The following is a 14,827-nucleotide window of genomic DNA, read 5'->3' on the forward strand; positions in this document are numbered from 1 at the left end:
TCAGGTACAGTATTAGGGGACCACTAAGGTCTATATAAAAGAGACTTCAGGTACAGTATTAGGGGACCACTAAGGTCTATATAAAAGAGACTTCAGATACAGTATTAGGGGACCACTAAGGTCTATATAAAAGAGACTTCAGATACAGTATTAGGGGACCACTAAGGTCTATATAAAAGAGACTTCAGATACAGTATTAGGGGACCACTAAGGTCTATATAAAAGAGACTTCAGATACAGTATTAGGGGACCACTGAGGTCTATATAAAAGAGACTTCAGATACAGTATTAGGGGACCACTGAGGTCTATATAAAAGAGACTTCAGATACAGTATTAGAGGACCACTGAGGTCTATATAAAAGAGACTTCAGATACAGTATTAGGGGACCACTAAGGCCTATATAAAAGCAGCATGTCATAGGACCTTTAACTGAAATATCTCAAAAACCATCCAATACTGGGGACTAGGTGTCAGGCTATCTGCTGCTGTTTTAAAGTGACTTGCAACTCACGCAAGTCCCCCAAATGTATGCAGGAAAGGCAGTAATAAATCACTGGACTGCCCCTTTTAAATGTTACATAAAGAAACTGCTGCTCCACTGGCCCAGCGCTCCCAGCATGTTGCAGCAGGTTTTTGGTCGTGATAATGAAATACCTGCTGTGTCATTACTGAATGTGCAGAGTTCATCATTGACAAATATCCAGAATGATTTGAGTGCCTTTATTTCACAAGAACTGCAAAAACACAGAATTCATATAAAAACAGATCAATGACATTCAAGTACAGAATAGTATAATAGAGTTCCTCACTTTGAGGCAACATGAGAAAACAACACATGCTGCTTTAATAAAACATTTTCACTGCTACAATAAGTAGCATGTACGGAGCATAGTGCATTGCACTTTTATATTAAAGAAATAGCATTCAGTCTGCTTCAGTCTATGTTTAAGACTTCATCAGATCGAGTCACTTTTTTAATGATTCACGTTTAGGTTGAATTGTGTTCAAGCAAGACTGTTTTGCCACAGTATGATTCATAATAGTTAAGAGAAGTAGAAATGTTCACTATTTTTCACTTTGCCTCTGGGATGAGAAGATGTGGACTCAGTTTGAGTCAAAACTAAGCGTTCTTTCTTGTCTAGAAGGAGATCTGGCTTGTCCTGTAGCTCTGGATGAGCGAGATCAGTTCGGACATGTCTGAGACGTGTGGGTAAGCATTCATGACCTGCTCCACCGTGCTCTGAGGGAAGAGGGTGCTCAGCTGGCTCCTTAGGCCCTTCCTCCGCTCGCCGGATGGGCTATTGTCTCTTCTCTGCACCCACGGGTCCCTTGGTAAGCTGTGGCTCTGTCTGTTGGAGTGCTGTCTCAAGTACTGCTTCTCTGAAAAATGGCCAGGATGCTCCCTGTTATGTGGAGGCAGAGCTGGGCAGGAGTTCCATGCTGGCTGGAGGTGGTGGGACACCCTTGTGTCCTGGTGACCACACCTGCAGTGGCTGCACATGGGGCGTTCACAGGGCACTGAGCCGTTGTGGTGAGAGTAATAGCCTCCTCCGCCCAGGCAGGGCCTCTGGGTGTTCCCGCCAAAGGACCCTGAGAGGGAGTAGTCGTCGTGGCTCATGCTGCAGCTGGCCAATCCGCTGCTGTAGGTGTAGGGAGGACACTCCACGCTGTAGGGCGCATCCTGGATGTAGAGCCTGGACATGGTGCTCTCCATGGAGCCGAAGGCCTCGTCCACATCGGGGCTCGGGCAGAAGTGGAGGCTTGTGTTTGGTTGGCTTCTCGGGCTGCTGGTGTCTCTGTGATACATGAACTGCTCGTTGGGTGAAGCCCTGAGGGACTGGTCCTCTATGCTCAGAGGCGGGGGGGTGGAGGAAGTGTACCTGACCGCCGGCTGATACACAGCTGGGCTGCAGTGTGTGTCCTGCAGGCTCGGTTTGGGCGAGAAGTTCTTGGCTCTGTCTCTCAGAGCCCTCAGTTCATCGGCCACAGACAGCTGGGATTGGTTGGCCCGCTCTGGGTGGTAGAATTTGCACTTGACTCCATAAGTACACTTCTTTCCTAAAAGAAAGAAAGAAGAGGTTGTTGTTTAGCTGTAAACCTGTATCACCTGAAGAAAACTGTTAACTGTGTGGGTGCGATCCCCCTAACCTTAAACACACATATGAAGGCTAATAAATCACCGCTCAGCTGAGTGGCCTTCCGCACGTTTCAAAAAGTCAGGAGTCACCAAGGAGTAAGGGAGGACAAGAAATAAACAGCTACTCGCTCTCCTTTTCTCTGATACCCCGTTTACACGTACATGGTTATTTTAAAAAAACGCAGACATTTCCCTTCGTTTGTGCCCTTCGTTTACACGCAAATGGAGAATTCTCCCTCTGAAAACCATTCTTTTCTGAAAACTCCGGCCAGAGTGGAGATTTTGGAAAACTTCGGTTGCACGAGGTTTAGGCTGCCGAGAGAGAGAGCGAGAGGAAGTGATTCGTTGCTGTTGCTGCTATTTTTGGGATTCTGATTGGCTAACGTGGGCTTGAGCTTTTCGTTACACTGCCATATACAGGTTTGGTTTCTCTTGACGGCATATATACACGGGTTCGTGTTAATAAATGTGTTATGAAAATAGCCGGCCACGTGTAACCGTAGCCTGAGAGCGGCCGGCCTCAGGTCATTTCTCAATTGTCTGAATGCTCTCGACGTAAAGCAAGGACAGAACATCAGCCTCAGCTGTACTTCGTGTTTTGTGCTAATTAGCAAATGTTAGCATGCTAACATGCTAAACTAAGATGCTCATGGTGAACATTATACCTGCAAAACATCAGAATGTTCATTGCGAGCACGCTGACACAGCTGTGCTTTAGGCTGAAAGTGCAGCCTCGCGGGACCATCTCTATGTTCTTAGGGTCCTCATTGGAAAGGTTTGGTAAGGGCTATCTTCGCGAATAAAATTAAAAAAAAAGAACAAAGGGATATGGACGTTTCAAATTCAGTTTGAATGGCAAACATTTGTTCGGCCGCTTTTGTGATATCAACGTCTAAAGTCAAGAAAAGGTTTCAAGGAGCTTATCATCAGTAGGCTGTAGTAGTCTCGCATTGCCAGACCTATCTCCACAGCAACGTGTCAACACTGGAAAATGGTCTGGCTACACCGCTTATCTATTCAGGAATTGGGGGGGGGGTGAAACCGCTCTGGCTTGTTTACATTTGTTCACGATCACAATGTCCTGGGTGGCGCTAAGCCCTGGATGCAGCGACGGAGCTCATGCTAAATGGAGGGGAGGGACATCTGGTGCTGTTGAGCCAGACTAGGAGTCTATAAGCTGTAGGTGATTGTTAACAACTGACAGAGGGAAACATAGACACAAACAAACATATTGAACATCTGACCTGAAAGCATTGCTGGGAACATTAAATCGTTTGAAAGGTGGTTCTCCTTAATGTGTCATATTAAGAGGATATATAGGGAACAAAGCCTCGCCAAGCTGCTATGGCTGTAGACTCTTCTTTCCAAATGGACCACAGGTAGATTAGTCTATATCGAAGGCGTTTCATTCGTTCCGGATGGTTCCGATAGATGTCCCCGCTTTCTTTGTGTTGGCATTCTAAACTCCGGTCGATTCGGAAAAGAAAACAGTCATCCTCCGAGCTAGAACCGACGTAGCACCGCCCAAGACGATTGTGATTGGTTTAAAGAAATGCCAATAAACCAGAGCACGTTTTTTCTCCCATCGAGGAATGTTGTGTGAACTAGCCAGACCCTCCCTCCGCAGCGCTCGTGGCCATACTGTAGGTCTAGCAATGCGAGACTACAGGTAGAGTCATCGGTATGTAAAATGCATTCAGGTGCTCCACCTACGCTGGCTGGTATTGTGCTGTTCTTATCCCACAGGAGAGGACAAGGAAGTGTAACCTGAGCAGCTGTATCGGTCGCTGGGTGAAACAATGAGAGTAAACCAACCGTAAGGACAATGCTGCAGCTTGTTGTCTGGAGTCCACGGCTTCTTCTGCAGAAAATCATCAATGGTGGGACCATTCCGACCCAGAGGATCGTCTGGAGGCATGAACCTGTACCAGCACAGAGACACAGTTAGGATCAGGTGTTAAATGCGTGGGGTTATGTTGGGGGGAAAGGGAACCTTCTCTCTAACTAAGGGCCCTATTTTAACGATCTAAGCGCATGGTGCAGCTGCGTTTAGGGCGTGTCCAAATCCACTTTTTGCTAGTTTGACGGCGGAAAAAAGGGTCCGTGCCCAAGGCGCATGGTTCAAAAGGGTTGTACATAGGTGTGTTTTGGGCGTAACATGCAATAAACCAATCAGAGATCATCACCCATTCCCTTTAAAAGCCAGGCGCGTTTGGACTTTGGAGCATTGCTGTTATGATGGAGGATTTGCACCGTCATATTTTTATTTGTAATCTCTTGCATGTGTGTGTGCTGCTGTGCGTCCGTAGAACAGGTTTTTGTTGGTCAATGGCGCAATCACTTCCTGCTGCCTCAAGATAGCAAAATGCCCAGAATGCACCTTAACGCACCTCCCTGTAAGACCAGCACGCCCATGGGCGCAGGTGCATCTGCCATTTAAACGACGCGGGTGCTGGACGGGAAATTGACAACTGCGTCGGTCTTAAACTAGCGAAGACGCTTGGGTCGGGCTTTGCGCCACGCCGGGTGCGAGATAGGGCCCTTAGGGTGCAGAAGAGGTTCCTCTTACACACTCTGTATGGTGGCCTACAGCCGCCACCGATCTTACTTGTCATTAGCGAAGGTGTACATCAGCAGCCTCTCCTCTATGAACTTCTTCCACTGGGGATTCTCCGTCTGCAGGTCGCGGTAGTTGTCGTTGGACACGATGATGCCGTCCGAGTCGAAGGCCAGCTTGACGATGTAGCGGTCGTCGTAGCACACCACCCTCTTACCGTTGACGCAGCGAGACGGCGTGTACACCAGGATCTTCCTCCTCTCCAGCTCATGGAGAATGTGTTGATCTAGGAAAACACATGGGAACAGCGTTGTTTTATCATTATTATAAGGCTTATTATCAGCCGAATTACCTGGTCCTCCGTGTGTCTAAAACAAATAAATGTCTACGCTTCAGTGTTATCAATCGCTTGTTGGAGCCATAGACTGTAAAAGGTCGGAGCTCATTTTGAGCTGATATCTTGTTAAAAAATGAGTTGGTGAGGGAGGGGGGACCCCCGGTCTATGGTGTTGGAGTGCATTAGGGGCCATATTTCCTTATGGCTGGCCTGGCTGTTGCACCAACACACAGATGGGCAGGTCTGAGGGTTGTGCTGCTATCTATCAGGTCTAGTTTTATTATACATATAAAAATCTTTTAATTGTTTTTAATGTGTATGTTATGTAAGATGTTTTATTGGGTTTTGGACATTGCTCTTGTTTAATTAAAATAGATTTGATTTCATTTTACTGTAAAATGACATCTCAACAATTGGGTAGAAAAACGAAATAATGTTCAAAACACAAATATTTTGCTGTGTGGAGCCATTAAAAGGTCGATGTATGAGTGTGTCCGAGCATCATGTTCCTTAACCAGAATGTAACAGTCAACACTATAACCATGGAAACGTTAATGTAAGAAAAACAAGTGTGCTGAAAGGTTTCCATTGTTCCTCGCCAGGGAACATGTTCCGAGGCCAGTGTGCATGTTGCAGCCCGTACTAACTTTTATTTTGATCTTACATCCTTGTTGAGATAGTGTGTGCTTTACACCATGATCATAAAAGGTATGAAACAAACGGCACTTGGCACCGAGGATGCTTCCTTGTAAACTGCTGATGATCACTTTCGGGGAAGAAACTATTTTAGGTTGAGTCGACCCAACGTGAACAAAAGACTGGATTTCAGTTTTGCTGGTAATACTTCCTTATTGTTTTATAAGTTACCATTAACAGTTTGAACCACTCAACGTGAATCCATGGATGAAGAGAACATGCCAGGTTTAATTATATGTTTAGGTTTATATATATTTTCATGTTTACAGTATATATAGTGTATATATATGTAAAAAATTATATATAATATGATTGATGTTGGTAATAGAAATAGTGTTAATGTTAATACTATGGGCTGATGGATTAACCCTTGTGTTGTCTTCCCGTCCACCATGAACTTGTTGTCTTTCCAGGTCAAAATTGAAAATGAACTTTTTCTGATGTATTTGTCACTTTTTTCATGCTTTTGGCGCTTTTTAAAAAAAGAGTTTCTGTCTCTGTCTTTGAAGATTTGAGTGTCAGCTGGCGCGTCCATAAATTCTGGTCGGTCCTGATCAGCAGTGCCTAAAATACACGAAAGCGTTTGTTGTGTGGCACTACTTCCTCGAGTCTTGTGACACCACATTGATTGGCACATTAATTCATGCCTGTCATAACACAATATGACATCACAGTTGGGTGAGGTACGACTTGAGTCTTACAGGGAAGAAGAACAAAAGTACCACAGGAATTCATCCAGTTGATGGCGTTTCCCTTCATCGGGGGTTTTTATCTCCTCTTTCATGTTTTATGTTGCTGAAATGTGCTGTACAAATAAAGCTGGCTTTTCAGGTCCTCGGGCGGAGACCTTCTAACTGCACCCAGACTAAGATCCAGGTCCAGTGTGGACCTGAGGTCCATCACAACTGTGTCTACATTCAATAGCAAATTCACAATCTTTTTATTTTCTCAGGCATTTGTTTAGTGTGTGTGTGTGTGTGTGTGTATGAATTTGTATGGTCGCACTTGTATGTCTTGTTTTTTATTTTGTTAAGATTATTTTTAGGGCATTTTAGGCCTTTATTTGATAGGACAGCTTGGACATGAAAGGGGAGAGAGAGAGAAGGAGAGAGAGAGAGAGAGAGGGGGGAATGACATGCAGCAAAGGGCCGCAGGGCGGAACCAAACCCACGGCCGCTGAGGTAAGGACCCAGCATCTGTATATGGGCGCATGCTCTACCAGGTGGGCTAACCAAAGAGCCCAGTCCTGTTTGTTTGATGAAAGGTGCTACGCAAATGACCTCACAGCATGTCAATGAATGAGTGGATGAGTGAATGAGTGGATGAGTGAATGAGTGGATGAGTGAATGAGTGGATGAGTGAATGAGTGGATGAGTGAATGAGTGGATGAGTGAATGAGTGGATGAGTGAATGAGTGAATGAGTGGATGAGTGCCCCCTCAGATCAGCCAGGTACCTGTGATGGGAGCCTCGGGCCGCGGCTGCTCCTTCCTCCAGAGGGGGATGAAGACGGTGATGTCTCGCAGCCCTTTGTCCCAGAACCAGTTCACCGCCAGCTGGAGCCCCTGGCACGAAAACACCTTCTTGTCGCCATGGCTACAGAGACACAGAAGCCAGAGTTAACAGTAAAAAAAACAGCTTCTTCTTCTTTAGTGTTTCCGTTCACACTATGCACACACACACACACACACACACACACGCCTCTTCTCCCTTTTTTTCAGGAAGTAGACGGTGTTGCAAGGCGAAATTGAGAGTTCTCTAAAAGCACAGAGAACCGAAACTGTTCACGTGCTCCTACGTCTCAAGGCGTGACCGTAAAACAGTGTTTTTTACTGTAAGTTATTGAGCATTGCAAAACAGCGGCAACATTTCTAAATTAAGAAATGAAATAAAGAAGAAACATTTGTTGGCGTCATCACACCTGAACCCTGATCATAACGTATCAAAGCTCCTGATCAGTGAACACTCACTCAAAGCTTGCTCAATATGTCCTGGATGGATGGTGTAAAAAATTAAATAAAAAAAGGCTTTAATACTACTTTTGAAAATGTCACATCCTGAAGGCAAGATTATTTCATACTGCAGTTTTACACATCATCCTTTATGTGATAAGATCGCGAAACCTCTGTTCATTTTCACCCTGAAACATTTCCCTAAACTATAGCGTGACAATTCAATTCAAGGAATAAATAAATGCGGTGGAAACCTAAAAAAAAATCATTAGCAGCAACAAAGATCTGTTATCTGTAACAGGTCCACCAGCTGTTCTCTGAAACTCAGACATACTATAACATTCCCAGGATGTACTCAAGAGCTACTTAAGTGAACTGGATTGTTTTGCCTACAGGAGAAAGTAAAATGTGTTTGTGTGTTTGTGTGTGTGTGTGTGTGTGTGTGTGTGTGTGTGTGTGTGTGTGTGTGTGCGTGTGACTGGGGGTTCCCCTTCTCTCTGCCAGCAGGAAGTGGTGAGCCACTTTGCATACAACAGGCTCCAAAGACAAAATACAAGAGTTAAGAGGGCTGGTTTATGGATTCTGAATACGTCTACGTGTCTTGCATAATGCTACTTTGAATGCTATTTCCTGGATCATTCACTCTTGCAGCCTTCAACTCTTTCCCGAATATCTACTCTAACAACTGTCCGAGAGTTAGCGTTCAGCAGCTGGTTCATTTGCAGACTTAATACTTCATTGCTTGTGGTCGTGTAGCCTGACTGTTGGCTCAATCAAAGCAGCAGCAGTAATAGCTTTTTTTATTTTATTTTATTTTATTTTTTTAGCCACTTGGGAGCAACACAACAAGCTGTAAACACTGACACATTCGTTGTTAAGTTAGCACATTGCTGCCTAGCTCCACATCCAGCAGTTACAGAGCATTCATTAGGAGTCTTTGGCTACATTCACACCGCAAATCTTAACGCTTAATGCTTAATTCAGATTTTTTTGGCTCAGGCTAACTCCCGCTGGCGCATAATTGTGACAAATATCGATGGAGGTTGACGTGAAAGTCACATCAAATCCGCCTCGGTCTGACCTGGGTCTGATTCAGGACCACATATGGAAGTGGTCTCAATCTGAGTTGAAAAAAAAACAGATCTGGGCAAGATTTGAGTGTTCACACTACTTCTGAAGAAGTCTGACCTGGTCACTTGACCCCCCAAAAAAAAAAAAAAAAAAAAATCAGATTTGGGCCACTTTTGCCTTAGGGCTGTGCAATTAACCGAAATTTTATCATGATTATGATTTTGGCTCTGAATGATCACAAAAACAGAATAATCAAGAAAAACAATTATTTAGCTCATTACGTTTTGCAAGTAAACTCTTACTTTCTCTCGTGTTCTGAATGAAAAAATTAAGTTTCGATAGGACAAGTATTAAGGCAAATTTCACAGCTGTATTTGTTTTTTTACTGTTGATTTATTTATCTTTTGCCACTGATTTTTTAAGTTCAATTAAATCAAAAGTAATTGCAACATCTTTCCAGAAGTCAATCGTGTTAAATTATTGTGATTTCAATATTGACCAAAAATAATCATGATTCTATTTTTTTCCATAATCGAGCAGCCTTATTTTGTTAGTCCAGTGCTCTCTCTCTTTCAGCTGTTGATCAGTCTCCACCAACTGCTGAGGGAAAGATGGGTCTGTTTAGCTGCTAAATGCGCCACCAGCTAGTCTCTAACTGTGTCAGTCTGCTGTTTGCTGCTGAGCGGGGGATGCACGGTGGGTTTGACAGCTTCCTGCCGAGAGACCGAACCCGACTGAATCGCTGTAAAACCAAAACAATGATCTAAAGAGGCCAAGTGCGTCACCGAGCTGAGAGGATGTTGCAAATGGAGCTCGTCGGTACCAGTGACATCTTTCACAGTACAGCGAGCCATTTGATCTGTCGTCACCAAAGATGGTTATTAGTGCAGCTTTAACCCTTAGTGTTGTCTTCCTGTCGACTCTGCAGCTTTCGGTTTTGTTTTGGTCGTCTTTTTTCAACACCTTTGTCGCTTTAACCCCGAGGTTTTTGTCAATTTTTTAAACGTTTGAGTCACTTTTCTCGATTTCAACGTTCTTTTATGATTTTTTTTTCTCCAAATGCTACTTAAATTAAATAAAACGCCCAAATTCAATGAAAGAAGTGAAGTGATCATTTGTTTTACTTGTGAAGAGCGTTGTATAGAACCATCCATGTTACCTTTTTTTTTTAAAGATTTGGTTAAAAGAAACCCAAATTTCTGATATAGAAACTTTCTGAAAATGGGTCCAGGGCACCAGGAGGGTTAAGCTCTCACTTTACGCTCTTATGAACTATTTTAGTCTCTGACCCTCCAGCGTCATTAGTGACTTCAGCTGTCAGATAAATGCAGTGGAGTTAAAGGCAGGGTTGGTAACTATTTCAAATGTAAACTTTTTTTGTATATATTGTTTGAAATGGTCTTTACACCCTGTCAGCAATAAATAAGTTATGGGCTCTGAGAAAGAAGCGAAAAAGATCCGGCATCTGTAGCTGCTGTAATCATGTAAAAACTCCATCCAATCACTGCCTCGCAGTCCGCTTCGAATGAACCAATGAAATGCCTCCTGCTTAGTTGTCAGGAAATGTCTCTTGCACGTCTGTGTGTGGGGTCCTATGAGGAGATGCTACGTTCAACTCTTGCTAGCTTTTCAACAATACCAACCCTGCCTGTAATGTACCATATTTCACTCTTAAATGTTTTAAACAATAGCACAATTCTACAAAATTCTCAACTTCTACAGACATGAAAATTAATAGAAGAATTTGACATGAATCCACGATAATGATTAAGTTGTGTGTACATGCCATATACACACATAATAAATGTGTATTGGATATAAAGACTTACTTTTCTTGCATGTGTTTTTTCGCCCAGCACTTTTCCTCGAATTAGGGGTGGAACCTAAATCATGGTTGCAGCTGTCGCTGTGGGGGGGTTGAAAGATTTGGGCGCTTACCGGGCACGGAGGGGTCAACAAAAAATGATATTGACTTGCATTATGGGAAATGTAGGAGCCAACGTTTTTGGAGGTTGCGCTATACTAGGGCATTTAAGTCGGCATAGCTCAATGTTTTCATTTTCTCACTGGTCTCCCAACTTTATGCTGAATCACTGCAGTTCCCCTTCACCAGCGGAATAAACCAGCGGTGGTACACCGGGTCACAGCAGATGGTGAGCTAACTCTGACTAACTCTGACATACAGGGAAACAGAATAAACACACAGCCTCTGACTTTCATGCCTGAGGCTGGACTACAGTCTGTACTGTCGTAAGTCCTGCCTCACCTGGGAACAAAGGTGTGATCATAAATACTTTGCTCACTCGAACACTCACTGCATGTCCTTACTGGAATAAGGGTTGTGAAAGCATCGCTCTTTTGTTTTCCGTTCACATTGTGTGCTTTCCTCCTACCTGCCGTGTTATTTGTTGGAGTAAATTTTGACTCAGAACTTCCTTGTTACCAGTTTAGGTCGGGTAAAGGTGGTAACCTTGAGATCATACGATGCAGTAACACATATTGCAAGTCATGCTGTATAAGCGTATCGTCTTCAACTGATATAGTCTGATGGGAAATTAATAAATATGTCACTCTGCCCTTCTTGAATTGAGTGGATGAAAAACAAAAAAAGAGAAGACTGTGGGCACACATCACGTTTTCACTTCCCACATCTTTAAAAGAGGAAGTGTGCTGCAATCAATTCTGTGATGTGAAACAAGATTTGACAGAAATAGAGACGCTGCTATACAAACGAAAATTAAACAAAATAGTGCAGTTCTTTTTCGTTTTTTTTAAAGTCAAATATACTACGCATAAATGAACAAAAAAAAAAATAACATTGATGATTCCATACAACGCGCTTCACAAGTACAACAAAAGATCGGATCTCTAATTTCATTGAATTTAGGGTGTTTTTTTACTTTTTTTTTAGCATTTGAAAAAGAAATTGAAACAGTATCCCAACTGAACGTTGACATATACCAGTCTGTGATTGGCCTTCCTTTAATATTAGTCTAAATAGTTCATAATTTCTGCTTTTTTAACTGAAGGATTAGTTATACTTTCCTATAAATTTAAAAAAGGTTTATTGACCATGAATTCCAAAAATAAGTGTAAAACTAGTAATAAGTTGGTGTTATAGGTGTTATACATGGTAGTGAAAAGAAGTGTAAAACGGCAACAACAAAAAAGCGGCAAAAACATTGAAAAAAAAAGTTGAAAAAAGGGACAAAAATGTCCCAATTTTCTTTGTTTTGGCCTGGGAGGACAACAAGTGCATGGTCCAATGGAAGACAACACAAGGGTTAAGAGAGTCAAATCTTAAAGGACCTCAGAGTTAGCAAAGTCATATTGGTACTTTTACTTCTTTCAGCACTGCACCTGGATATAAACATACAAAAGCATTGTTAATGACAGAAGTACTAACTCACCTCATGGCCACGTTGCTTCCATCTATAACCACAGGTCTGAAGCCGGCGAGTGGCTCTCTGTCTGGTCCCGGTCTGGGTTGACTGGGACCAGGGCTGCAGCCCCTGGACACCAGCTTGGGACTGTTTGGGCCACTTGTGTTGCTGCGAGTGCTGCAGGTCTTTATCAGCTCCTCCAGGATGTCATTGGTCTGGGCGTCATGGCGGAGGCTCTCCAGCACCCTCAGGATGTCACTGTGCGAGTACCCCAGCTTGAGAAATCGCTCCACTTTGGCGTGCTGCTGCTGCTGCTGGTCCATCGTAGACGTGTGTTTCCTCTCTGGCTTCTCAGGGCTGTCTGGCTGGTCTGGGGGAATCCTCTTCGCCTCCTTATTCTGGCTGGTCAGCGTCTCCACGGCAACGCCCTGTGTTTAAGAGCGGTTGACAGGTGTCAAAAATGGGGATGGAGGCAGAGTCAACCTCCACTTGTAAACACAGCGAGCACAGCTGCGGTCACACAGGGGTTTTTCGGGACCAATCGGTTTGAGGTTTGGCGCCTCGCTGATAGAATCTGCTCTGGTTACCACAACCTCATGACTGCCAACGCAAGCACAACGGCGGCTGACGTCACGCTGGTGAAGAAAGCCCCCGTCACACACACACCAAGAGAGGAAGCTGAGGGTCACACTGATCCTGTTCTAACTTCACCTCCAGTGTCACTGAGGTCAGTTACCAAAAACAAACATGAATGGAACCGATTGGGAGTGTTATAATGCTGCGAGCCTCGCCCCATTCCACCCGTTTTTTTATTGCTCCTTGTGGAAACCCCCCCCAATGAACTTCACTGATGTAGTTTGACCGTGAAGACGGTTGAATGACTCAAACCCACTTCTTCCACTTTTGCTCCCACCCAGCAGATGAAAACTTGAACAAACGTCTCACACAGTATTACACCTGAAAGAATGAAAACCACGGTAACGGTGACTCAGAAGGTGTGCCGAGTTTAAAAAAATTAATTTAAAAAAAGCCCTGAGCTTCCTCCTTGATCACAGATAAAACATATCCACCATACTTCGTACAAGCTGTTCAATCATCGCTATGCATTTAATGTGTCAACTTGAAATTTGAAGTATGAGGAAAAGTTTTTTTTTTTTTTTTATCTGAGACATCCCCCGCTGTGCACGGGGCTTGGCTCTGCACAAGCTTGCTACAACCTGCACCGAACCACATCCTTTGCTGCCGAATTGACATTCAGTTTATTGACAAAGCCCCGAGACTTCAGTTTTCCTCTGAAACCAACAAGATTATCTATCCATCTCTGAGTGACTGTCCTTACAGACTCCAGCAAACTTTGCCCTTTGCAACGCTGTGTACTCAAGTCAGCACACAGTCTGACCCGTGGCACAGTGTGGAACACAACGAGTCTGAACAAGACAACAAGAATTCACATACAAACACAAACAGAAGAGATACATTGTCCCAGGACACCAAGTTGTCCCAGTCTGTACTTACACATTAAACCAGCGGTGGATCGGAGCCTGAGTCTCTGCTGCTTGTCGCTGTGTGTGAACTGCTCTCAGTCACTCAGCGCTCTTATTACTCACAGGAGGAAGTGTCTGCTCGCTGCTGAGAGAAGAAAAAAAGAACGCTCTGTAAATGTGTGATCACTACTTCCTCATCAGGAGTGAGGGCTGTGTGAAGCCTGAGGGATTCATTTCTCTTGTCTCGTGTGTCGAGCCATTCCTGTGGCGTGGTGAAAAATAAACGCTGACCGTCGGTGACGAAGCATATTAAGCTCCAGGAAGCAAGCCGAGGTCAGGCTGTTTCATTCAGTCAGAGATTTTGTTATAATTCCTATTTTAGTTCATACTGTCACAGCAGGGGAAACAGCTGCTTGGGTCAACATTTTATGACACTCCTGTTGTCCTTCAAAAAGTTTCTATACTAGAAATTTGGTTTCTTTCAACCAAATTGTCAAAGAAATAAAGTGGATGGTTCCATGCAACGCTCTTCACAAGTAAAATAAATGATTGATATTGAGATGAGAAAACATAAAAAAATTGACAAAACAATGCCAAAAAAACTTGTAATAAAGTGACAAAATTTACGTAAAAGCTGCACTTTTCAGATGTTGTCTATTTTGTTGTATTTCTATGAAGCTAAATGTATTCTATTGTATTTTCTCCTTTTATGCCCTCTTAAACATGTAAGATGTCCTTGTGTATCTAGAATGGCATCCACCAAATAAAATGTATTATTATTATTATTTATTATAAAAATGTCAGGGAAAATAACAAAAAACTTTGAATTGAAGGTGACAATCGACAAACATCGGAAATAGTTTAGAAATAATTTTTTATTTTTATTTTGACCCAGAAAAACTAAAAGTTGTATGGTCGTCAGGAAGACAATACAAGGGTTAGACAAGCGAGACGTGACATGTTAGTCAGAGAGCTTTAGAGGAGCTGGTATAGGTGGATGTTGTTACTGTTGGTCTAGTCTATATCCACGACGTTCCACTTCCAGGATTGCTCCGGTGCCGGCAAAAATTTCACGGGATGTCCCTCTTTTCGGTCGGATGTCCGTCACCTTCCTCTGTCTCTGTGTTGGCGTTCTAACCTCCGGTGGATTTGTGAGGACTATGGTTAACTGCTCCTCAGATCTCTGCAGGGTAAATCCAGACAGCTAGC

General features: G+C 43.5%; 1 protein-coding gene across 1 annotated transcript; it reads right to left on the minus strand.

Moving 5' to 3' along the window:
- Nucleotides 1-708: 708 nt before the first annotated feature.
- Nucleotides 709-13,895, minus strand: LOC114572716 (probable ribonuclease ZC3H12D). Its single transcript, XM_028604438.1, has 6 exons — nt 13,650-13,895; nt 12,162-12,562; nt 7,185-7,324; nt 4,748-4,982; nt 3,955-4,061; nt 709-2,060 (listed from the first exon to the last, which is right to left on the minus strand). Exons 2-6 carry the CDS (start codon nt 12,455-12,457, stop codon nt 1,141-1,143), a joined length of 1,698 nt encoding a protein of 565 aa, XP_028460239.1. The 5' UTR covers nt 12,458-12,562; nt 13,650-13,895; the 3' UTR covers nt 709-1,140.
- Nucleotides 13,896-14,827: the final 932 nt, after the last annotated feature.

This window comes from Perca flavescens, chromosome 18 (assembly GCF_004354835.1).
Source record: "Perca flavescens isolate YP-PL-M2 chromosome 18, PFLA_1.0, whole genome shotgun sequence".
In the NCBI taxonomy this organism is placed as follows: Eukaryota; Metazoa; Chordata; class Actinopteri; order Perciformes; family Percidae; genus Perca; species Perca flavescens.